Source organism: Aspergillus campestris (genome assembly GCF_002847485.1).
Source record: "Aspergillus campestris IBT 28561 chromosome Unknown P168scaffold_13, whole genome shotgun sequence".
In the NCBI taxonomy this organism is placed as follows: Eukaryota; Fungi; Ascomycota; class Eurotiomycetes; order Eurotiales; family Aspergillaceae; genus Aspergillus; species Aspergillus campestris.
In genome coordinates this window covers 351,542-375,470 of record NW_020194348.1, presented here as the reverse complement: position 1 = coordinate 375,470, position 23,929 = coordinate 351,542, and the positions used below count along the sequence as shown (strand labels likewise).

At 52.3% G+C, this 23,929-nt stretch overlaps 6 protein-coding genes across 6 annotated transcripts; all 6 read right to left on the bottom strand.

Annotated features, from left to right (window-relative positions):
• Nucleotides 1-62: 62 nt before the first annotated feature.
• Nucleotides 63-1,254, bottom strand: P168DRAFT_275276 (Mg-dependent acid phosphatase). The gene is made up of 2 exons (XM_024835486.1): nt 1,008-1,254; nt 63-948 (listed from the first exon to the last, which is right to left on the bottom strand). Exons 1-2 carry the CDS (start codon nt 1,205-1,207, stop codon nt 480-482), a joined length of 669 nt encoding a protein of 222 aa, XP_024689396.1. The 5' UTR covers nt 1,208-1,254; the 3' UTR covers nt 63-479.
• Nucleotides 1,255-1,784: 530 nt separating this feature from the next.
• P168DRAFT_275272 (uncharacterized protein) lies at nt 1,785-5,493 on the bottom strand (the record flags this gene model as incomplete). The annotated part of the gene is made up of 5 exons (XM_024835485.1): nt 5,195-5,493; nt 5,096-5,143; nt 3,691-5,036; nt 2,146-2,289; nt 1,785-2,103 (listed from the first exon to the last, which is right to left on the bottom strand). Exons 1-5 carry the CDS (start codon nt 5,216-5,218, stop codon nt 1,785-1,787), a joined length of 1,881 nt encoding a protein of 626 aa, XP_024689395.1. The 5' UTR covers nt 5,219-5,493.
• Nucleotides 5,494-6,822: 1,329 nt separating this feature from the next.
• P168DRAFT_243143 (putative DEAD/DEAH box DNA helicase (Mer3)) lies at nt 6,823-11,119 on the bottom strand (the record flags this gene model as incomplete). The annotated part of the gene is made up of 10 exons (XM_024833838.1): nt 6,823-7,153; nt 7,210-7,639; nt 7,696-7,793; nt 7,840-7,994; nt 8,042-8,617; nt 8,669-9,357; nt 9,411-9,592; nt 9,642-10,644; nt 10,711-10,839; nt 10,897-11,119. Coding segments are annotated over 10 exons (3,816 nt in total), but the record flags the coding sequence as incomplete, so codon positions are not given.
• A 483-nt stretch (nt 11,120-11,602) lies between these two features.
• Nucleotides 11,603-13,179, bottom strand: P168DRAFT_243233 (putative UDP-galactose transporter; the record flags this gene model as incomplete). Its single annotated transcript, XM_024833843.1, has 4 exons — nt 11,603-11,914; nt 11,971-12,945; nt 13,007-13,036; nt 13,111-13,179. The coding sequence occupies 4 exons, from the start codon at nt 13,177-13,179 to the stop codon at nt 11,603-11,605; spliced, it is 1,386 nt and encodes a 461-aa protein (XP_024689393.1).
• A 1,070-nt stretch (nt 13,180-14,249) lies between these two features.
• On the bottom strand, nt 14,250-17,066 carry P168DRAFT_275266 (uncharacterized protein). The gene has a single exon (XM_024835484.1). It carries the CDS (start codon nt 16,893-16,895, stop codon nt 14,616-14,618), a length of 2,280 nt encoding a protein of 759 aa, XP_024689392.1. The 5' UTR covers nt 16,896-17,066; the 3' UTR covers nt 14,250-14,615.
• Nucleotides 17,067-20,287: 3,221 nt separating this feature from the next.
• P168DRAFT_275263 (putative meiosis specific protein Hop1) lies at nt 20,288-23,557 on the bottom strand. The gene is made up of 10 exons (XM_024835483.1): nt 23,204-23,557; nt 23,110-23,132; nt 22,833-23,049; nt 22,506-22,785; nt 22,289-22,454; nt 21,862-22,243; nt 21,566-21,808; nt 21,291-21,519; nt 21,051-21,244; nt 20,288-21,000 (listed from the first exon to the last, which is right to left on the bottom strand). The coding sequence occupies exons 1-10, from the start codon at nt 23,414-23,416 to the stop codon at nt 20,482-20,484; spliced, it is 2,466 nt and encodes an 821-aa protein (XP_024689391.1). The 5' UTR covers nt 23,417-23,557; the 3' UTR covers nt 20,288-20,481.
• Nucleotides 23,558-23,929: the final 372 nt, after the last annotated feature.

The following is a 23,929-nucleotide window of genomic DNA, read 5'->3' as shown; positions in this document are numbered from 1 at the left end:
GGGGCGGGAGGGTGGGGGTTTGAGGTAGTCCATTTCTTGATTCTTTTATGGTTCTGTTCTTTCGTTCGGGTTGAGTTGAGCGTGTTGGGTGGGTTCGTAGGGTCGTGGGTTGTTGTGTGGTTGTGGTGGTAATAGTTGTGTGTGAAGTCGGAGTCAAGGAGAAGAGTTGGAGATGTGGAGCTGGTCCGATCCCGCTGGTTATCGCTTATCGATATGAGAGCCTGCAAGTTATAGCATAGACTTGCCAGTAGTATAAAAAGGAAAACTTGAAGAAACTGCGAATTGCAAAATGTGAATGACAAAAAGAAAAAGAGATAGAAGAAATAGAAGAAAGAAAGAAGAGAAAAAAAACATGGTCTAAAGTCATACAAATCGGATATCTAGCAAAACCAACAGAAACCACAGAACCGGAATCACCTCAGAAAAAAAGGACGAAGGGATATACATGGGAAAAGAAGACGAAGTAAGAATAAAAAAAATCAAACATCAACCTCCACATTCTCAGTATTCGCCGGCTTAATCCCATTTCTACGCCTCCAATCCCAAACCCCCCGGTCAATCTCCTCCCTCGTCACCCCATCGCGGACCAAGCAAAACGTAACCCCCAGCTCCGTCTCCACATTGCGATTCCTCGCCTCGTCGTCGAAAAACAGCATATCCTCGAACCGCACCCCACTCGCACTCTGGATCTTAGCGAAATGCGCCGTCTTACTCGCCGGGAAGATCTGCACGTAGTCGAAGTAGTCGAGCGAGCGCACCGACCGCGGCGCGCCCCTCGCCGCCGCCAGGTTATCCGAGAACGTAGGGATCACATGTAGTGCCTTGAGCATGTCGCGGGCGAGGTCAGGCGTGTGTGTTCGGGAGGCCAGCGCAAGAGGAATCTGTCGTGCTTTGCAGGCGTAGAGGATTGACGAGACGGAGGGGTAGAAGGCGAAGGACTCGCCCCATCTGTATCACATTACACATTAGTCCAGTGCACTCGTCTGCCAGCTGTGGGGAAGACGTACCGGTCGATACAGCGCGAGTTATTGTCGCGCGGCTTCACCGGCGCGCTGACGTGCGTGTCGACCCAGAACGGCCACAGCGTGTAGTCCAAATCGAAGGCGATCAGTTTCGGGAGGGGCAAGTTGTCCGTGAAGGTGGCGGGCGCTGTGGAGGCGTCTTCCAGGGGCTGGGTGTTGGTTCTTTTCGCGCGCATCATATTCATCGTGTCTATCTGTCTATCTGTCTATCTGTCTATTAGGCAGTTCTGTCGGTCTATGGGCGTTGGTGGGGAAGTGGGGATGAAGTTGAATCGCATCGGTTATCTATACAGATCGCCGGTCACGTGGACTACGCCTCTACTACTATCTATCTACTGGATATACCGGATATCGACATCATTCGCTTCATTTCTGTCAAACAACGCCATGGACAACTAGAGCAGCAGGTCTGCCTTGCTATGTACAAAGCCACCTGTCAACCTCCACGTCATCTCGGAATCCGCCATTGTTTGCCTTTTTTTGGTTTTTGTTCGTTTTGTGGTCACTTCCCCTTTCAAGCGTCACTCGGTCAATCCCAACGTCCCAGGTCAAGTCCATCCAGTGGTCCAATCGTCTCGGCGACGCACTCATGATCCTGTCATTTGCTCAGGTCCAACCAGAAAACAACCTTCAGACAATGCGGATTGGTAAGCGACAATGCAGGGGAGTGAAGAAATAAAACAAAACAGAAATGGGACTGAACAATCTTCTTCTCCTCCATCTCTCTAATCCCCATCAAAGGGTACCGTAATCCATCTCCACTCAAATGGTGCCGTAAATAAAACATCCCACAGTCTCCAGATACTTCCAAATCTGCTGGTGATTCTGCGCTCCGCCGATGCTGATCTCCTGTTTTAGGCAGTCCCAATCAGAGGCGTGACGGATGATGCGAACCTGCTGGGCAGTGCTCAAAGTGCCGTCCGCGTTGACAGCTTCAGCGATGATCTGACGCCACTGATCCAGCGAGAGTCCATATCGCCATTCCTCCTTCTGAGCTGGGCGAGGTGCTGACTTGCGACGGTTCGCGTTCTTGGGGCGAGACTCTTTCGACTGCGGGGAGGACTGCGTGGTTTTTCCAGCGCTGCCTTCGTTGGAATCGTCGTTCGAATCCTCTTCTGAAGACTCCGATTTGGAGCTCTGGTCTTCGCTCTCTTGGGGTACGGCCTTCGGGGCGCTGTTCAGGCTGGGGAAGTTTTCTTCAAAGCCCCTGCTGCCTGGCTGGAATGGACCAGCATTATCACCCACCCATGTATTGTGGCCCGCAATGCTGGCATAAGTCACTCTCACCGGGGCCGGAGGCGGCGACATAGCCAGTGGATTAGCGCGCTGCGGCAAGTGAGCAGGCGGGAAGGTTGGCAGAGTCCCTACCGACGGGTGCGCCGCTTCCGCGTTCCTCATCGCTCTGTATCTGGCAGCAAGGGCTTCTCTGCCAAGAGCAACCGCTGCTTGTACACGGTTTTGGTGTCCCGGTCTGCCCACGATGGGATCCACTCTGGCGGCCTGTGCACGGTTTTCATCCTCCGGTCTGCCAGCGATAGGCTCGACTCTGGCAGCCTGTGCACGGCTTTCGTACTCGGGTCTGCCCGCGAAGGGATCAACTCTGGCGGCTTGTGCGCGGCTTTCGTACTCTGGTCTGCCCGCGAAGGGGTCCATCCTGGCTGCCTGTGCTCGGCTTTCATACTCAGGTCTTCCCGCGAAAGGATCCACCCTGGCTGCCTGTGCACGGCGTTCATACTCCGGTCTGCCCGCGAAAGGATCCACATTGGTAGCCTGTGCATGGCTTTGGCTCTCAGGTTTGCCCGCAGCAGGATCCACATCCGCAGGTCGACTGGCCAGATTGAGCCTCGCGAGTAACTGCGAGGTAGGCGAAAGAGGGGCTTCGATCTGTCCAGCTTCTTCGTGTCTAGCAGTCTTAGGGAAGAGACCGCTTGTGCCAATTGCGTTTGCCGCATCGCGTCTCGCCGAGACGGCCTCGTTGGATGGATCCCGAGCCTCAACAGGTCTGGCGTTCCCATGTTCAAGAACAACTGGGTTAGACCCAACCACACGCCAATCGTCCGAGCGACTAAGCGACTCGTAAGTGGGAGGGGGCGTCAACGACACATTATGTTCCTCAGGGGGCTCATAAAGAGGCAACGTGTCCACGTCCGAGTCATTTTCCTCCGAGTTGTCTCTCCTGATTGTCTCCCGTCGGACGTACGGGGTGGGTGGCCGGAACAGCGGGTTGCGGTTTATATCAGACAATCGTGGCAGCGGGGCCAGAGGGAAGAATGGCATTTGGACCTGCGCAGGTTGCATGGGTTCCATGGGCATAGTGTCCGGGTTCATGGTGGTGAATCGGTTAGCAGGCTGTGGTGGGAAGAGGCCTTGCACTGGCGCTGGGGCCGAGACCCCTCGTGCAGTCTCCGCAGCCCGAGTGACGAGATTGTTGGCGAAACGAATGTGTCCGGGCTCTTGCTGCGTCTGATTTTGGTATCGGTGGAATTGGTGGCTCAATAATCTGTGCGTCATGCTTTGCCGCCACTGAATGGGCCGGGGACTGGTAGAGTTCGCATCTCCGTCTTCGTCGGAGGAGAAGTTCGTCTCGACGCCGCCAATGATAGTAACGGCTCCCGGCCGCTCTGCAGACGGCGAAAGCACATCCTGAGGTGACACGTCCTGAGATGACACGTCTCCAAGAGATTCCTGGGTTTCCAATTGCTGCTCCTCTTGTCCCGACTCTCTTGGTTGTTCATGAGCTTCAGACGTTTCACCCATCTCTTCGGAAGCGCTGATTTCGGGAGTGTTTTCGACGACTCGATCTTTGTCCTCGAGCAGCAAAGCACGCGATACAGCATGCATCAACAGTGTGCGAGACCACAACTCAGATCCGGTGATCCCTGCCTTGAGTAGAGCGTCCAAGCGAACCCTCTTGGAGAGCCTCTCATATTCCACCTTGAGTTTATCACGCTGTTTCTGCTCCGCGTCTGCGTCCCCGTACTCCGACCCCTCCGACATATCATCGATATCACTGATATCTGATGAGCTGCCGCTGTGGTTCAATCTGGAAATAGTCTCCGACACCTCGAGAAGACGTTTCGCGTGATCAGACAGCGCATCGTTCGGAAGCCAAATCACGCTTCCTGTGTTGCCGTTCTCAGCTTCCGGAACAGCGATTGCTTTACCCTGGGGGAGAAAGGCTAGGAGATGTTCTGGGGTCTGCTGCATGGCGAGCATGCTTTCCAAATGAATTGCGCCGGTGCTCGACAGCTCGATGTCGGACAGAATAAGGTATGGAATGGAGCGCAGGCCGCGAGTGCATGCGAACTTCCTGAGCTCGTGAGGCGAGATTACATGGGCAGATGCTGGAGAATAACAACCGTTAGCTGCGATTCCATCAGGAGCAGAACTGGCTTGAAACTTACCAATATTTCTGCTAGCAGACGCCCTCTCCCTAGGCTGGCCCCTTCTTCCATGTCCAGACTGTCTAGAGGAAGACTGAGCAGATGACGATCCAGCAGAACCCACATCCTGTTGAGCAACGCCCGCCCCACCAATAACATCCTCCGCATCCTCCTCCACAAAGTCCAGCTCACTCTGAACATAAGCCCTAGCCAGCACCTCAACACCAACAGGCCCAATCTCATTCCCACTCAAATCGAGCTTCCTCACAAGAAAGCAATTCTGAAACGCCTCTAGAAACTTCCCCCAAACCCTCTTATCCTCAGCGGACTCAACCCGGATATCGTTCTGAGAAAGGTCCAACTCGCGGAGATCAGCAGCACTCAGCTTGACAACCTCCGTCAGATTTTCCAGCGCGCGCACAGTGAGCTTGTTGCCGCGCAGACGCAGCTCCGTTACTTTGACAACGCCGTCTGCATGGCCCTCTTCCTTGTACTCGATGCAGCGGATCAAGTCGCCGATGAACTCCGCGAGGCCGGCGTCTTCGAGGTCTCTGCCTGTGGCGTCGATCTCGAGATGGGGATCGCGCGCCGCGGTGCTTCTTGAGCCTGGTCTAGACGGGATTCGTTTTTTCTATACTGCTGTTAGTGTATACTCTCTACTAGGGTCGGACATGTTGTGGTTCCACTTACCAGGTCTTTGGAAATGGTCTTGCCAGCTTTGATGCCGGATATTCTCCTCTGGTATGATGTTAGCTTGCTAACTCTTGTTGGTAGGGGCTTGATACATACAGAGGAGTAGTTGAGTTTGCCCATGATGGGCGGGTCACATGTCTACCTCTATATCAGCTTATTTCGTATGAGATTATGCACATCAACAAGGCATCCAAGAATGATGATGGGTCAGAGGGACAAATATTCAAGCAAGCAAGTATGCCAAACGCATATACGCATTCAGGAAGACACGATACTCATCATTTCGCTCTTTCACGAGCTTTGATGTGAAGAGGTGATATGATATGCACGGATAAGAGATGAAGTGTACTTACAAAGACAAGATATGATGAGAAATAGTAGTGTGTGATAGAACGCGTGATCGCGAGGTTAGTTCGAGCGAGCTGTGAACAACTGCTATTGTGAGATGGGAAGACTGCCGCAGTATCAATCTGTTAGATACTTTCGTTTCTTTGTAATGAAAGAGGTATAGTATGATATGCAAGTGTGAAGTCTCAAGTGGGTTTAATACTTACATGTCTTTCTAGATGGAACTAAACAAGACGTCATCCACAAGACGACGACAACAACGATCAACGATGTGGATGGGACAATGAAATGGCGAGAGGTCAGATAAGGAAGAAAGGAAGAAAGAATCAAGCAGAAGGATCAAAACAAACCAGAATTTATAAGACAAGAAAAGACGTGACCAGCAGTGAAGCACCGCTATCAAAACAACCATCACTGTCGACCAGGCCGGTACTCTACATGTCGATTTTGGGGTTAGCGCCTTAATTCATCGTGCTGGGTGGCCGTGTTTGGGTGTGATTGCGGTGATTGTAGATGGGTGTTGGTGCTGGGTGCTGGGTGTTTGTTTATGACGTCGTCAGATCAGGTCTGTAGTGTTGCTTTGTTTCTTTCTTTCTTTCTCCCTGGGTTAAGGATATTGTTGTTGTTTTTTGCTTGCCATCGATGGATAGGATTAGGAGTATAGGATATAGGCTAAAGCTAACTCAGTATGTATACAGCTTGTTTGAAGACAACAACATGGAAGAAAGCATCAATATCAAGCAAATGCAACATATCCGCCTTTCCATAAGGTACCATATATCATCCTTCCATATGGCTCAGAAAAAGTCAATGATATCTTTGAACTCGTTCAGCAAAGATGGGTCGATACCATGCCACTCGGTGGTTGATTCCAGGGGGAGGGGTGACGTCTCTGCTACATCCCAGTCACCGTTTCCCAGGTCAAGAACGGGGGTTGTGTGTAACTCGGTGGTTGTTCTCTGTGGTAAGGTCTCCTTACCAGGCTGGTCTTCTTTCAGCCTCTTTCTGGCTTTATAGTTGGGGGCGCGAGTATCTGAAGTCTTCCGTTTCACTCTGTGATGGATGTCGAGAGGGGATGTTTTAGCTGAAGTAGGGGCCCCCTTCTCACTGTTAGAGAAATCAGTATGGCTGCTGGTTTCTTCTATCATCTCCCTTTCAATCACTTCAGAGTATCGCCCTCCATCACGATCCAGTGTCTCTGACGCAGGTTGTACTTCTACTGCCTGCTGTGTGCCGCCAGTAAACGTAGACAGCGACGTCATCCACACCTCGTCAGATAGAAACGTGTCATCTACTTCCGCCATTGCTGTTCCTTTTTCAAAAGCTTTCTCTTCCTGTCGATCCTCGCATGACGTCGATGCTTTGATGGCGGTACACCCCAGCATCAACTCCGACGGAGACGGGTAATCGTCAAAACTGTCATCCCCATACTCGCTCGACGAACGGATGCTGTAAACATCCACCGTCCTCGTCTTTGGGCAATCTTTCAGACCTTTACCCTGACCAATATCCTTCCGAAGTGTCTTTTCTACGTCCTTTCCAGCCATTCGATTCTCGGTACGAGAAGTGTAGCCCTCCTTCTTGGTCAGACTCGCCGACAACGTCAACTGACTGAGTCCGCTAGAGCGTGGGTCAACGTCGGGGGTATTCCTTTTTCCTCCTTTGGGAGGCTTGTCAAGTCCGTCTCGGCAGCAGAAGTGTTTGCATCTACGTCTCATTGTCAAAATTATACATGAATATTTGACTGGGGTGGGGGATCTTACGTCGTCTTGTCCTTGCACCTGTGGTTGCACGCCCATCGACCATTTTCCAGTCTGGTTGGGCCTTCTACATCTTTCTTTTCGTCACTATTTTCCGGTTTGTGGTTCTCCTTTCGCCCTTTCTTCGGTGGCTGGCATTCAGGTGGATCTGGCGCAGAGTCCTCCATCCATGGCCTGCTTGCGTTGAGATCTTCTCCTGATAAGCCAGAGGGATTTCCACCCATAAAGTCGTCGAACAGCTGGTCGTCACTATCAAGTATATCCACGTCATAGCTTGTGTTGGGCTTTGCTTTGGAAGAGTCGATACTACGCGGTCGAGAAGTGTTCATTTCGTGTCTCTGGCTTGGCTTTGCCTGTGGATTCTCGCGCAGATGGGACGGGAATAAAGAGGGAGGCAGGTTTGGTTTGAGATCTGCGGATCTGAGGGTTCCAGCTTGGATCTGTCAGTGAACTTTCTGTCCACAGAAAGATCAAGAATGCGCATCTTACCAATCTCATCACACATAGCGTAGCATGTCACATATTCATCTGCACGCTTGACCTCCACACTTAGCAGGATCTCTAGGCTGTTACTCAGTTTGCTGGCGCTGGGATCTGTTAGATCTGACTACCACAGATAAGCTGGTTTCCTACCTCAACCGTCGAAAATCCACTATCCATCCGTCTGATCGCTCCGCTAAAAAGCACACATATATAGGCCGTCTCTGAAAAAAGGCGGGGCATTTCTCGTTCATAAACCCAATCTCAGCTTTGAAGAAGACCTTCACCGACTGACCAGCTTTGACCTCCTACCTGGCGTTAGCAAACCCTCCACACACATGGAACATACACCCACCTTCTTCACAAGCCTGGTCGAAACCCGAAGCTTCGGAAAGTCTGTCAGACGACCTAACAGTCTGAGCCCAAAAGGCGGGTTCTTGCTGAGAATCATCTCAATCCGGTGCGCCTCCAGCTGTCCCAGCTCCTCGATGCTAGCAATTCCAGCCGCAGCTAGTTTACGCACAGCGACTATCCCAACCTGATCGATCTGTTTCATCTGCAGTGGAGTATTGTCCCACACTTTAGCCCCGAAGCTCCGCGCAAGCTCCAGCGCATTCCTAGCCGCAATCGAGTCCTCCAGCGCAATCTGACAGTCAATTATGCAGCGGATGAGACGGTTCACGTGGGAAAATACAATGCCTTTGTCTTGCTGGAAGGCGAACTTGTGTTTCTGGAATTGCTCGCCGTCGGGAAAGTCAACCGCGCCCAGTTCGGCCTGGATAAGCAGGGATATTTTGTGCGCTGGTAGTGCTATATCAACTTTCACGGGGAATTTGACGCTGCTAGCCCGGTTTATCTCTTTGTAAAGGGGCTTTTCGCCGGCTTTGAGACGCACTTCGCGGAATTCGTCTGCATGGGCGATTACGGAGAGCTTAAACTGTTAGCTGATTTTGAACGCATAATGTAAGTAAGCCCATCTTACTATGTGAGAAACGGTGGCATGGCGTTCCAAAGACAGAAGCCCTTTCATCGTCTCAAATCGCACGTAATACCGGGCCATGGCATCCCCGAACTGCGTCGACTTGAGGCACCCAGTAGTGACCAATCTGCATTCCTGCAAGAGCTTGATATCCTTTTCACAAATCTGGCGGAGCATCCCATCCTCGTCATCTCTATCTGCGCCCTCTTTCAGGTCATAATGAGTCGGATTTCTCCGCAGCCTGACGAACAGAAACGTCCCAGCGAGCCACTTGATAGCAGACTCAATATCCGTCACGTTGCCTAGGCCAATTTCGGCATTCAAATGGTCGATTAGGTTCAAGTGAAGACAGCTTTCTAGGCTCTCGGATCCTGAAACAAGTTTCTCGTAGTGTGATACACGCTCTTTTCGAGTCAGAATCACGGCGGTAGCGCTGTCGTCGAATTGGGGACGGCCTGCGCGGCCGAGCATCTGCATAACTTCAAGGTCGGAGTACTCTTTGCAGCCACCGTCTTGCCAGCCTACCGTGTTCTTGATTACTACCAGATGGCAAGGCAGGTTGACTCCCACTGCGAGTGTTGACGTGCAGCATATGATGCTTATGTGTCCCTGGAGAAAGCCTGTCTCGACGGTGTGTCTGTCGGCGGGGTCCAATCCAGCATGGTGAAAGGCAACTCCTGCGGCAATGGTGGCTGTACGGCAATTAGAATTCATTCCCACATGTATAAGGATTCAAAATTAATACTTTTCAGATCAACATTGTGAGCCTCTAGGTTCCTATTCGGCCCCGTCCAATTCCGTGCTGGAGGGTTGGACGTCGACCACAGCTTAGCAAGCTCTTTCGCCGTCGCCATCGACGAATTGCGCGTGCAACAGAATATCATAATTGGCTTTCTCCGAGAGTGCGTTGCTATAACATCAGGCAGCCTGTTTCACTCGTGAGTAGATACTCTAGACAAGAGCAACACTCACTTACTTCGAGTTACACATCTTATCAAAAGCGAAATCATTCCCGTGAGACTGATAGCCGTACACAACCTTCTGCAGTTTAACCGGACGAAACTCCTCTCCAAAGTGCTCTCTATGAGCCGGAACATGCTGGTTCGTGGCATCCTTTCCGAGCCACGTAGCCACGTCTTCGGAGTTTGGGATAGTCGCGCTCAGTGCCACAAAGCGCACGTTGGAGCCTATGGACTTCATGCGGGAAACGACCGTTTCCAGTGTAGCCCCGCGGGCTTCCTTGAGAATGTGCACCTCGTCGATGAGAAAAAGCTTCACGAGCTGCATCAGCCGGGCGTGGTCTTTCCACTTGCGGGTCATGCTGTCCCATTTCTCAGGCGTTGTTATAATTATCTGGCTGCTTTGGACGCTCCTAAGCTGCGAGTGATCAGTGTCCCCTGTTAGTTCGGCACACTGGAGGCCCAGCGAGTGGAACTTCCTGTTCCAGTCCCGGAAGCGCTCCGAGCAGAGAGACTTGGTGGGCGCTTGGTAGACGACTTTGAAGCGCTCATCCTTCAATTTATTGAGCAGTCGGCAGATTGCCAGCTCCATTATGACTGTCTTACCGCTTCCAGTGGGTGCGGAAAGGACAATGTTATCGTCCCCCTTATAAACAGGGTTGAAACATTTCGACTGAACAGCATTGAACACAGGGAACGGGAAGAGTGATCTGTAATTGTCTGGGAGTTCATGCGCAGACACCAGCACAATGCCTCGTATCGACATGGGTATACTATCCTGGAAAGGGTTTCCCATCTGATCGTGGCTGGCAGCGGCCGATAGCGTAGGACTGGTATGGGAAGGCGACTCGTCCAGCTCCGATGACACGATCCGGTGTCTACTAGGACCGGCCCTTATATCAGAACGCCGAGTCCCGGTTGCTCTCTGGTTCTGGATTCTGGCCAATGGACTCGAAGGCGATGTTAGATCGGCCTCTGAGATATTCGACCCGAGGGTTCGTCGTGGAGTGGCACTCGAACCTGCAGCCATTCCATCAGTTCATATAAAGTATAAACCCTCGTCCCAGCCCCAATGTGAGTACTAACTTTGAAAGAACCGTGAGACTTGTATACTATCTTTCGCCTGCGACGGTGGATACGGTATCGAGTCATCACTAAACGACCCAAGCTGGTTGTGCTGCGAAGACCCATTGGCCTGCGCCAGGAGCTCCAGATCTTGATTACCCTTATCAATCTTATCCATACCTCACCATGTCAACTTGAGTCACTCACCAAAAGCATCAAACTGCAACCCCTCCCCCCGAGGGGAGAAGTCCATCTCGTGAGCCCTATAATGTCTACCTTCACCAGACTGGCATCTGATAGGTGGACTGCGTGACCCTTCAACAAGCGCCTCGTCGACGATGGCACTCCCACAGGATTGGAATACTGCAGGGCGGGTGTCTGGCCGTCGCCAACGGGCAGAGGAGAGGGGCTTGTGGGTGTTTTGCCGCATGGTAACTGTAGGCTGGACTACGTGAGTTTAGAGCTCACGCAATTGATACACCAGGCCTTGAGTTCGCGAGACAACCTCGGCTCGATGAACGTGGGAAGCTATCGGGTTGTGGTCACTTGCTGGTTTGAAGTTCACGATCATCGCACGTGCATCCCGTCTCTACGCCTGAGGCATGATGTGCTGCATCTACATCCTATCTCGTGAACTTGGCGTTGTAGAGTCAATCCTCAAACCGATCGCTGGTATATTACAGCCCATATATAGAGGTCTATCTCAAGATACCTAATGCATGCTCAGAAAACACACGATCAAAAATGCACAGAGAACAGACTAAAAGTACAGACGCCGGCATAATAGATCAAGAAAGAAGCACCCCCCTCCACATATACTTATTTACTCCCCACGCGACATAATACAATGTGGGACGTTATATTCACACGGTAAATGCAAGTTCGTATCCATCTCGTCAAATCACTGATCTCGTCAATGCTTGTCGAAGTAGCTCCCGCTGCTCACAGTGCGCGAGGTACTGACTCCCGCGTAGCCCGGCGAGGTAGGCCGAGACGTTGACACGCCCGAGTCGGTCAAGAACGGTGTCGTGGGGAGCTTGATGGAGAATTCTTTCGGCTCCGGTGACGCCGGTGAGGTCGTGTCGCTCTTGGCGTCTTTCTCGTATCGGTCGATCTCGAGCGGCGGTGGACGAGAAACGCTCTGGCGCTTGCCCTGGCCATGGCTAGGACCTGTGTCTTCGCAGAGGTAGGTGGCAACAAGAACGCCAAAAGTCCCAACAAGGAACTGCAGCGGGAAAATTGTGAGTATTTCTCCGGAAAGACGAAAAAGTCCAGACTTACAGTACTAGAAAGCTCCAAATCAAAACACAAGCTACTCCCCAGCGTAGTAAAGATAATGCTCGTGGCGGTTGCCACGTTCCGCATATCACTGTGGGCATAACGGATGCAGAACGAAGTAGTGATACCCACGACCGCTTGGACGACAATCGCTGACCACACGGTCCAGTTGTAGCCTGCAAAAACCCCGTTGCTCGAAATTTCCTCGCCGTCCAGGAAAATAACCCCGATGAAAAGCGCGGGGAAGACAGAGTAAACAGCCAGTTGCACGTTACGAATCCAAAGCGAGGTCATTTTGGCACTGTCTTTCAGCACCTTCTCGAAATAGATACCTGCCAGGCCGGATGCGACACTGGCCCCGACGGTGGCCAGGAGGCCGATAGCGCCGTTCATGCGCGGGTTGGCCGTCTGCAGGTCTTCCTCGATGCCTTCATATGTCGCAGAGCGTTTATGTAGACCCCCGTGGTGCGATTTCGCGGCTTTCCATTCTTCAAACGACCGGGGAAAGGCATGCTGCGCGGCTTCATCGCTCAAAGACACCACGTCGGAGCTACCATCGGGCACTTGAACAAGACAGACGCCCACGAGCAAAAGCAGCAATAAACCCCACTTGCGCGGCGACACCGACCTCTTCAGCAACAGCAGGCCAAAGATCGCGGACACAATCATCTTCAATTGATAGGTCGCCTGGAAGGTCGCCGCCTGCAGATTCGACAGCGCAATATATTGCAGGGAATTGGCGAGTGTGTAGAGACAGGCTGGAATCACCAGCTTCCAGCTGTCACCGGAGAAGACGGCGGAGGCGAGGGAGGAGAGGAGGGACGTTGCGGGGACAGTCGGAGGCGCGGATCGCGAGACTTCGTATAGTGCCATGGTCAAGCATATTCCCAGTTTCACAACCTCATTGAAGAAGACGGCGGTGGACGTGAGATACCGTTTGCCGCCCGTCGGCGGCATCACCCTCGAATAGTGCAACAACTATAGCAAACGAACAGTCAGGGATCCGTCCTCCTCATCGACAGTCGAACGGGAAACATACCAGCGCGAAAGTGGTATACTGCACTGTCAACTAAATCCATAATCCCGTTAGCAAAGAACCCCAAACCACCCGGGCTCGCCTCCGGTAATTATTGGAGGCCTTACCAAAACCCAAGAAAATTGTTTCCAGGTTGCACCTAGTCCTGAGGACTGCCGAGGCGCGGTATCCCCCATATTGACAGTCGTTCAGCTTTGTACACTCCCAGAAGCTAAAACTGAAAGGTCCCCCTATTTCTTGACTTGTAACCTTTCACTCTCCGCGGACGGCGTCCGGCCGTCCTGCAGCTTATGAAGGAACCCGTAACACACTCGTATCCAGCTCAAAAGGGGGGGTTGGTTCGCCGAGGATGTTTCATGTGGTGGCGCGTGTGAAGTTGCCAAAATGCGGATAGTGCCCCCTGCTCTTATTGGAGTGGTCACACACACGAGCCCGGTCCGGGGTCTGGGCGAATCAAGGAGGGGAAAGGAAGAAGCGTCGAAAAGAACTAGTGCCAAAAAAATATTAAAACGAAGAAATCAGAGAGCAATGACGATGATTAGCCCCGTCCGATCCAGGAGCGCTGCCCAACCCCCCGGGACCCTTAAACTAAGGGTAAACGTTTCGGCTTCACGGACAGGATTGGTGGGACCACTTCAGGGATTTGACACGTTAAGCGGGGAAAAGAGCACTAGTCGGTAGAGTCGTATCTCGGAGATTCGACGGGTTATAACTGTCATGGACAGGCTGAGGCTCCTAGTTCATCATAAATTAAGTAAGAGTCTGGGCATTCCAGGGAACCAGCGGAGCAGAAGATGGAAATGTTTGGTTCAGCCGATGGGCGGTGTGGATCGTTCCTTAAATTGGGCGGTCAAGGCGGCTTTCCCTTCCAGTCGTTCCGCTTCACATCTTTCTACTTTGCCTACAGGCTACGTCTGGAGTTTTATAGTATATCTTTGTAATCGGTTGAGGGGATCTCGAGAGACCAGGTCGATCAGGTCAGCAGCTGACGTCAGGGTCAGACATCCAGATTGGCCACTTTTGTCCCCAGGAATCCTGGTTCATCACAGCCACCAAAGGCTTGCAAGGGGTACGGATGTTGCTATTATTACCCATCCGCAGAAGTTCAGCATTACTGCGCCCTCACAGCCTTATTCGATGCAGGTGCCGTTTCACCTCGGGTGCGAGATAGATTCGATGCATGTGTTTCGGGTCTCGAATCCAGAAGCGATCATAACAGATGACATGTCTGAATCAGATAGTCTTTAACAATAAGTATTCAATTGCGTGACCCGTCTCTAATTTCGGTCATCACTATTTCAATATCATATATAATATACATTAGACGAGAAAGATGTTCTCATAGAGCTTCTATTGGAAGCTTCGTATAATAGAGTGTGCGCATCGAGATTGGTAAATGAGAACACAAAAGGAGAAGGAAGTGAGTGTAGTGCGCCAATGATGTAAATGCCGATTGTCAACCTTGCCGTGCTAAGTAACCCAAAACAAATGGAGAAATTGATGAAATGAATGGAACGGATGAAAGAAAAGAAAGAGAGAGGGAGAGAGAGAGAAGGAAAATAATAAAGAAAGGAGGATGCAATATGCAATGCAAAATCCAAGTTCACAAAAATCAATGCACAGGCGTCAGGTGGGATCCATGGCTCCCATCATCATTACTCCATCCAAGGGCCCAGATGGGAAAGTCGTGTCGGTCCCTGGATTCCCCGCTCTCGCCCAGCACGATGGCCTCGCTGCTGTCCGTGCGTCGCCGCGAGTGTTGCCTCTGAACCGTGGGGACGGCGGGGGGAGGATGACGGGGGTGGGGTTTCTGTGATGGCAGTGGTGAAAACCGGTGGATAGGGAGGGTCGGGGTTAATGGAGATGCGCTGCTGGTGGCGGGAGAAGGGAGGCTTTCCGTATACACCAGGCTAGTGCGAGGGGACGCGCTGACCGGGGTGGTTTTCTGCTCAGTGTCAGATTCCACGCCCAGGGAGTTGGAAGGAGCGCCTTTGTCATGGTGTGTTGCACCTTGGTCTGCCAGAGCGGTATTGAGAGGAAAGGCGCCGCTCAACCGCAAGAAGGATGTCTCCGAGCCGTAGAAAGATTCCCGCGAGGGAGCTGCCGAATATACGGACCCCCGGTCGGGTTCGGGAATGTCTGCGTCGCCTCGGCCGCCGGGGAAGATACTCGGGGTGATTTTCCCCCTGCGCTCGCGGATGGCGGCCAGGAGATCTTCTTCTTGCCTCGTGACGGCCATCACTCGACTTCTCCGGTACATTTCCTTCTGGGAGAGAGCGGGCTTGGCCGAACTTCGGGCCCCGGTGGGGAGAGGCTCCCCGTGGGGTGGTTCAGGCTCCATGATGGTTGGTACGAGGCTTGATCGACGTGACTGGCTCTGTGGTGTTGTCGCCGGTAACCCCCTGGTCGACGGGGCTCGGCGGAAGGATGGCTGTCTTTGAGTCGAAGCGGATCTCTGGCTGCTCGATCTATGACTGCCCACCGAGCCAGTCGGTTCTGCCCGTCTCTGTACTCCCTTCGTCATTTGGGCCGCGGAAGCTGTGCCTAACTCGGCCCCAAAATCGCCGTACATCGCGACGCTATCTCTCGGACCCCTGTGGATGCCGCGGTCCTTTGGTAAGACATGATCCTCCTCTTCGTCCTCATCTTCCGACGAAGAGAGGCACAGCACACTAGACATGGTGAGGTCGGAATCCTTCAAGGTGCTACCGCGACTCTTCTCCGACGTAGAACTGTGCGGCACAGAAGATGCGCTGATCTGTCGCGGCCGGGTGGAATTCGCGAGGCCATTTGCATGAACTCGCGAGCAGTCTCGAGGCGAAAGATGGGTCTCCTTGCTCCAGCCACCTATAGAGCTATTCGAGGGAACCTTGCGCAGATTTTCCGCTGGGGGGGCACTCGCTTCGAGCTCTTCTCGGCTTCGCGGGCGCTGGAGGAAGCGGCTGGTACGCTTGGGATCGGGGTTCTGCAGGGCCATGTCCATTTCGATGGTGCGCACCGTCTTTTCCAACGAGGGGTCAAACCAGTTGTCGTTATTTTTCTCAAAGATCGTGGACGGTCCGCGGACCGTATTGGCGTTTTGACGACTCCGTGGCTTGGCCGGGGGTGTCTGCGTCGGCGCTGCTTTGGTCTGGGGCTTCGCAGCAACGTGGTGATCAGGCGTCTTGGGAGGCGCAGGAGCCATTCCCGAAGCGATGGAGACAGGAGACGGCGACTCCACCATGCGCTGCGGCGAGAGAAGGGGAGCCGCTTCGGCGCGCGGTTTCGGAAAGAGCAGAGAAAGGTCAATGCGTGGGGGTCGTATCTTCCGCTTCGATTCCTTCGCCGGCCCCTTGGATTGTTTCAAGCCAAAGTCCAGCGAGGGGTCTGGTTTCGCATCACGGCCCCGGCTACTGCCGCGCCCGCTGCTCTTGCGTCCGCTTTCCGACCCCGCGCCTTGGTCGCTTGTGGAGTCTCGGAAGTTGAAATGGGAATATAGAGCCAAAGCAGAGCCCGACTGATGGAGCTTTCTTTTGGGCTCCGGAAGCGGGGGGGCGGCGGTATCTCGCGCTCGATATTCTTGACCCAGCAGGGGAGAGGACGCTCGAACACGGAGGTTCTGTGGTGGTATGCTTGGGTTTGCGGGCGCCACGGGGAAGGTCACGAAGCCGCTGCTCTTCTTGGATTTGGTTTCTGGGGACCGCATAAAGGTTGGCCGGCGGGTTCGCCGTTTCTCCTCACGGTCCATGTTGATCTGCTGCAGCGCAACTTCAGACGTTCCTAGTATCTTCTGCGCTTTGGATGTCCTGTGTTCCTTCAGGTTATCCTGGCTCGGCTTTGAGGGGAGCATCTCGGGTTTCAGCGCGTTGGCGCTCGACGTTCTTGAGGGAATGGAAAAGGGCTGATGGGACATGGTCGGGACCCCACTCCGTCAGATCGGGGCTCTCGCCCTGGGTATGTATGCGCAACCGGGATCGGTCGGAACGAATGTGAATGGCGTGAGTAGGGAGAATGTGAATCTCACGCTCTCCTGGGATCGGTAAATTGTGAAACAGTTTCTGGGACTTGCACCCAGTGGGGATTCCCTGCGCCGAGTGGTCGAGACAATCTACGAAGCTGGTCACGGGCGGTTTGGTTTGCCAATTTTCGCTGAGTCGCGTGGCAATGATCGCACGAGGGTCCGATAAATCGGCAGGGAGGAAAAGGAAAGACTGTGGCAGGGAATGTGAAACTCGTCAGGCCGAGGAGGGTTGACAATGGTTGAAAAAACGATCGAAGAAGTAGAAACCGCGTCCGGGTTCTGGCTTGGTGCCCAAGACGGGCATTTAACAGTAATAATGACGGGGGCAAGGGAATGATCGGAGCCTTAAGGCCAGCCCGTGCGCGCGTAGGAATGAATGGGGCACGATTTAGTGGATATCGAGAAATTTGGAATTATTACATTGGTGAGGAGAGGGGTTGGAAAGAACCCAATATGAGGGTGGGAGGGAGAGGGAGAGGGAGCGAGCGAGCGAAGCCTTTAGGGGGAGTGGTGGAAATTGGTCTCCTCCCAAGGGTGCCTCAGAATCCGCATTGGCCAATACCATTGACCATTAGCGGTGTGGGATGGGGAAGATGAACACAGAGGATCTGCGACCAAGTGCCATCATCTCGACAGTCTAAATTGTGTCTCAATTGTGCTGTGTGGAGCAGACGGGGCACCATCACGGACGGGCTTGCCCCTCGAGCGAGGGAACTGCCAACGCTGCAATGAAGAGGCACAGCTGGCCCAGTCGAGTTAAGTTTTGGTGTCAACAGTTTTAGCAACCCAGTAGCGTTGTCTTAGTCCGTCTCCGAAGCAGTAATCATCGACAGGCACCTGCCGTGGTTCCATTTGGCGGAAGTGGTTCCTGGTGTCTTGGTGGCTGGTTTCGGGGCATTTGGAATCATTGTGAGAGTTCTAATAGTGGAAACCGTGGCCAAACCAGAAAGAACTTTGTGATAGGTACGGAGTAGTAGGGAATGGAGAAAATGATCCCTGTTGCAGAGTGGATGGAGAGAGGGCAGGGAGGGGCAGAGATGAAGTCCGAGGAGGAAAAAATGGGGATGAGTGACAGGTTGGCCTGAGGTTGCTGCATGCTGTAAGGGACTGTCTGTCATTCTTCATATTGATTTTTCACTTCTAATCTATTACTTTAATAATATAATTATTATTATAATTATTATAGTTATTATTGTACAATACTATTGCAATCCACATTGCAATCCATTCATCTACTGGTCTATTGACTGATTATCAGCACCGGTAAAGGGGGGAAGGGGAGAAAATGTTAGTGGACAATAGTGCGTTTAGCACTCCGTACAGAGTATTGATTCCCTGAAAAAACACGTGCGGGCCACGCGGAGGACCAAAGTGAGATCTCACAATCTCACAATCTCACACGGATGTCAATAAATCTCCTGTTCTTCATTCTTCATCCCATCTCATTTAACTTTCTTTTCCTCCCCTATCAGAAAAATTAGAGAGCCCTGATTGTTTGGTGTTCCACTTACGTGGCTGATGAAATTAATCAAACATAAACAGAGCTAAGAAAAGGAACTAGACAAGACTAGTACCACCATCAATGTTTCTCCACGGGTTCTGAGCCACCGTCATCGCCCACTCGATCTCTCCTCTGGACGGCTCGATCCTGAGCTAAAAGGAAGAACTATGGAACTCCCTCGCATCTCCCCGCCGCTCAGCCGTCTTTGGACCTCTCCCAATTCCAACCCATGTCGATCATCATCCGGTTCTCCAATGTCTTCCTTCTCCGTCCACTGGAGTGGGGGCGAGCCCAAGCTTGGAATTCCAATAGTCATCGATCCAGGAACCCCTTGTGCTGGTTTTCCATGATCACCACAGGACGGCTGGACTATCAGTGTCCACTCATCAGTTCTATACCCATATCAGTTCAATCAGACGATAATGCCCTCCGTCGCTCATCCGAGGTTCTCCATCCCGTCGGAATCAATGGATTGCGTCTCTCCAATAGTCATACGCACATCAGTCCACCCGGGGAAATAGACAATCCAATTGATCGCCACAATAGCCATCCCGTCGATGAACGCTTGTCCCGTGGGAAATACTCCAGGAAATTTCCGACTTAACCCCGCAGGGGCATGCGCAAGCGCTCGATGGTCACCAGCAGTGGTGGTTTCAAATTGACCACTTCTGCATACGCACTGACATGGATACTTGTTCCACGGCGGTAAGCTTGTGCATTGCATACCCATGTCCAGACGAGGGTTACACACAGCCTCTCTACAGTATTGACACCTGACAAGTCGATGTAACTTTTCTGACAGAAGCTAAAAACTCACCACATCACTAGATAGTAAGACGGTCACTCGCTGAATAGCAAGGCTGACGGCTTCCAGGATCTCCTATCAGTGCAGATCGGCGCCAAGCCATCCAATCACCCGTTTACCGCATTTGCGCTGGTCACGGGTCCATCGTTACCGAAAGAGTTTGGTTCGCAAGGTTCGTACCAGACAAACATATAGCGATCGGCTGAGACATGCCAAATCGAGGATATTGCATATCGCGCTGGATGGACCTGTTCAGTGGTAGGCTGAAGTACGGCTGATAGCCTGGACCAGACTTAGGAATACATGATGAGCTACATGTCTCGACTGATCTACCAAAAGCAGAATGATAGTGCAGTGGTGATCAACGTGTGGTGGGAATCTAGATCTTCGCTATCATCTGTTGGCCATGCAGCCCCTTTTGATGCGCGCTATAACCTCACCCACCTACTCAGACTCCTCACATGCATACATGCAGGTCCTCTCTAAACTTTATCATCAAGGCCCTTAAGTAGCCATTCCCTCAATACCTACCGACACTAACCGGCAGTCAGTCAGTATGTGCCAAAATCCTCAATATAAACAAATCTACATCATGTCAATCTCTGGAGGATCCAGTAGTCATCTTCATCTACCAACTAATCAATCGATATATCTCTTCCACACTAGTTCTACCAAGATCCGGCACAGTTATATTTATACACCGAGTACCTTGGTAGGTAGTAAGACACAGACCCACCCGCATCCCGTACAAATAGAACCCACGGACAGCGCCACGCACTTTTACAGAGAACGAGGTCTAAAGAGAGAGGACTTTGTCAATTGAATTCGCCCTCTATGATTGTGTCGAACTCATTGCTTTGCAGGGGGGTAAGCTAATGGCTAGGTAAGACTAGGTAACTAGTTGATTGGTTTGGGGATTATAAGATATTGGGTTTTGTAAAGATGTGGTTTGTTTTCTAGGAGAAAGCTTGGTTTAGGCTGGGAATTACTTTTTCTCGTCAGACTGGTAGTGATATTGCTTTCTTGGGAAAGGGGATTTTCCTTGACGCCATGCTTGAGAGACGCATCCGATGATTATAAAAGAATATAAATCAAGTGACCCGGCTGTCTGTTCCAGCAGATAACCACGAAGCCCGCCGTCTGGATAGATCAATCAATCTGGATCGTTCTTCTCACTGTGCAGTCCTCCCCGGCTGAAACCCACTATCATTGTCGCTCGTGTCCGCCCCGACATCAATCAACTTCGAAAAGTTGCTGACCTTGCGTCGTTTGCGGTGGCTGCGTCGGGGACTATCGCCGCCTGTTTCTTCGGAACTCTCTGGAATATTCTGCGATGTGATGAGGCGGTCGTCGGCGGACATGCCTGAGCGACGGGCGGGTTTCTTTCCAGGCTCAGGCCCGTTGGGAAGGCTGTGGTTTGGTTGAGTTGCTTGGGGCGTGATGTCGGTCTTTTCGAGGTCGTCCGTGCCGGATGTGTCGTCGGGTATATCTGGGGTTATTCTTCTTTTGCGGGTTTGTGGCTCTGGGGTTGGTGGTTCGGATCCATTGGTGTAAACTTGCGGTTTTTGAGCTCCCTCTTCGCCAACGGGTTGTTCGTTCTCGCGCGGGATGAAGTTGTCGATGGAGGGGTTCTTCGGGGTATTGGCTCGATCTGGTGCCTCGACGGGTTTGTCTGGCGCGTTCTGGTTATACTATGCCTGTCAGTATCGAGGTTGCCACATGCACATGAAAGTAATCTCACATGCTGCCCAATCTTGACCATCGGGTCCATGATTTCCTTGTGTATCCGCTCGCGGACATCGTCTGAGCTTGGTATATAGAATTTCGGCAGCCCTTTTCGTACAAACCCCTTCATTTTGTACCCCTGGGTTGGCAGCAGCAACTTCTGTTTCTTCAGGAGATCGGTGATTTGGACGACGGTTTGGCCGTTGCAGTCTGTCCGTTGTCAGCACCCATCGGGTCATCGGTTTGAGTCACTTACGGAGCTTCTGAGTAAAGGCCGATGTCGTGCTGGGAAATCCTTCGTCAATTATAATTCTAAGCGCCCTTCGTAATAACACCTGGTTATTCATTTCTCGAAGCAACTGCGGCTCGTTCGGCTCCAGCAGGCATTGGTAGCATGCGTGCACATCAGGTATGCGTGGATCGGTTGGACCTTCGAAGCCATAACACAGCGCATGCTGTTGGGTATGGCAGAAAGAACATCGTACCTGAGCAGGTCAGTCCCTATCTTTGTGACACGGTTTAGGGTGTTACCATTGCTTTCTCTTCGCCCTCCCAGCCACATTGACACTTGACGGAGGCTTGATCTTGTTCCTGATTGCCCTGGCGGTCACGTATCTGCCCGCGGGCATGCTCTCTGATCTTGTCGACTTTGATTTGCTTCAACCTACTCTTGTTTTGTTCGACCGGCGCAGGGGTGTCCTTTTCAGACAGGATATCGGACTGAATTGGCTGTGTAGGGATAAGGGCACTATCGGGACCAGGAGCCTCTTGGGTCTAGGCTAGTTAGAATAACAGAACGACAATCTATATGGGTAGTTGACACTTGCCGGCAACATCATCTGCAGTTTAATCCTTTCCGCCTTATCCTGAGTTGCCTCCTCCGAGTCGAATGACTCCGGGGGTATCTCGGGTCGTGTTGGTGACATGCTTTCCACAATTTTCTGACCGGCTTGTGCTGCTTCCTGGGAACTCTGTTCTTCGTGGGGTGACTCCAGTTCCATCTGCTGGTCTGCACTTGACTGCGAGTTATCCTTGGCGGAGGCGTTGGTCGGGCTCTCTTTCCCACGGGATACATCCTCGGGGAATCCAATATCATCGGATCGCTGCGCGGTATCACTGTACTCCATGTCCATAGGTACCTGAGGCGGTGCTTCGAATGCGCCCGGGTCCGGGCCCGTCCATTTCAGGGAGGTTACCTTCAGACCCACACTGCATAGATTAGACAAGCCGTCGCAGGGTTCGGTAATCACTTACGTGTGCCATCCGCTGTCCATTGTGCCGCATGGCTGAGATTCCTTATGCCAATTCTCACTGAATGGATACTTAATAGTCTCATTGCGCCCTCCAACAAAGCCAGGGGGCTCGTAGTCACTCGGGCAATCCTCGGTATAGAACAAGTGTACTCCCAGGTGGCGCTTGTCTGCGTCGACGTTAGAATCGTAGGTGGTTTGGAGATAGTTTGGAGCAGTACTTGGCAGCGTGGGAAGAAAGGCACTTAGCGTGATCAGGCGCCTGATGATGGTTTCCAGGCCGATGCGGGCCGTCTGTGCGGTCTTCATGTCGGCGACACAGCCCACCGGGTCAATCGACAACCTTTCTAGACGGCTGTTCATGTCGCCGGCAGCACCGGTGTACTTGAAAGAGAAGGTGTAGGACTCTAGTACATTTTCGGGGGTGTCCTTGTCGACCAGGATGGTCAATTGGACGGCTTCCAGCACGTTCTTACGCAGCGCGTCAAAGATGCCATTTTCCTAGATCGGTCAGCGTACCGTTACGGGATTCCCGTCCACGGACCTACCAAGAGGTTTAGGATCATTTCCGCGTTGGGATCGGCCCCTCGGACGATGATCTTCAACGGCTGGCCCCGCCTCCCCGCGCCGAACGGGACTTCGGGACGACCTTCCGGGCTGTCCTGGGTGGGGGGTTCGTGAATGAACTCGCTGTATGAAAGTTCATTCGTCTTCTGGGCTTTCTTCAGATCTCGGTCATCGAAACATGGAAGCGGTAAGAGCTCGCTGTGACAGGTGTCAGATCGCCATGACCATCAATCCCGACAGGTCCAACATCCAACGAACCGCAGATAGAACAATGTTCCGAGCTACGGATTTCATTAGAGATAACATTTACTTCGTAGAGTCTTCCAGGGTTAAGTGACCAAGTGACACTTACCGATACGTGCAGCATGATCTGGACCATCTCCAGGCTTTGCTGCTGTTGGAGAGCCAGGGATTCATGGGTCGTCGTCAACGTCGGCGGTGCAGCGACCTGGGTTTGGGCCTTGGACCGCGGTGCTATCTTACTTTCTGCAACGATGGGCTGGATCAGTTTGACGGGCTGCAACTGGACCGCCGAAGCGGGGCCAGTCGGCCTGGTGCGAACCATGTTGGGGGGGTGGGAAACTCGAGGTGAGGACAGCACAGGGAGAGACAATCGCAAAGGAAAGGGATAGAAGGATGAAAGAAACAGTATAGAAGGCTAAGAGGAATCCACAGCTATGGGTGAGCGAGCAGGGACCGGGATCATGAAGGAGGAAAGAAAAGCCTGGACGGAGACGGGTCAGTCACGGGAGAGGAGAGGTCCGATTCTTGCATATGGAGTCGGTTCGGAGTCGGCAGCTGTTCCACCTTCAAGCCATTATAGATCACACTCTCATCTTCTCTGGTTCTCTTTTAATCTGTCTAATTTCAGGCCAAAATGGTTTCCTCTCGACGTCTGTTATGTCACGTTTAGGTAGATGGAATGTACAAGAATCCAATCAATTCCATGATGACTTATCTAATTTCTTATAAATCAATCCATTACACCAAACTGGTCGAGTATACGTTCAAGCCCGGTGACACTGATACAGTCTATCAACAGAAGATGAGACATGCTAGCTGATGGGTATATCGTCCT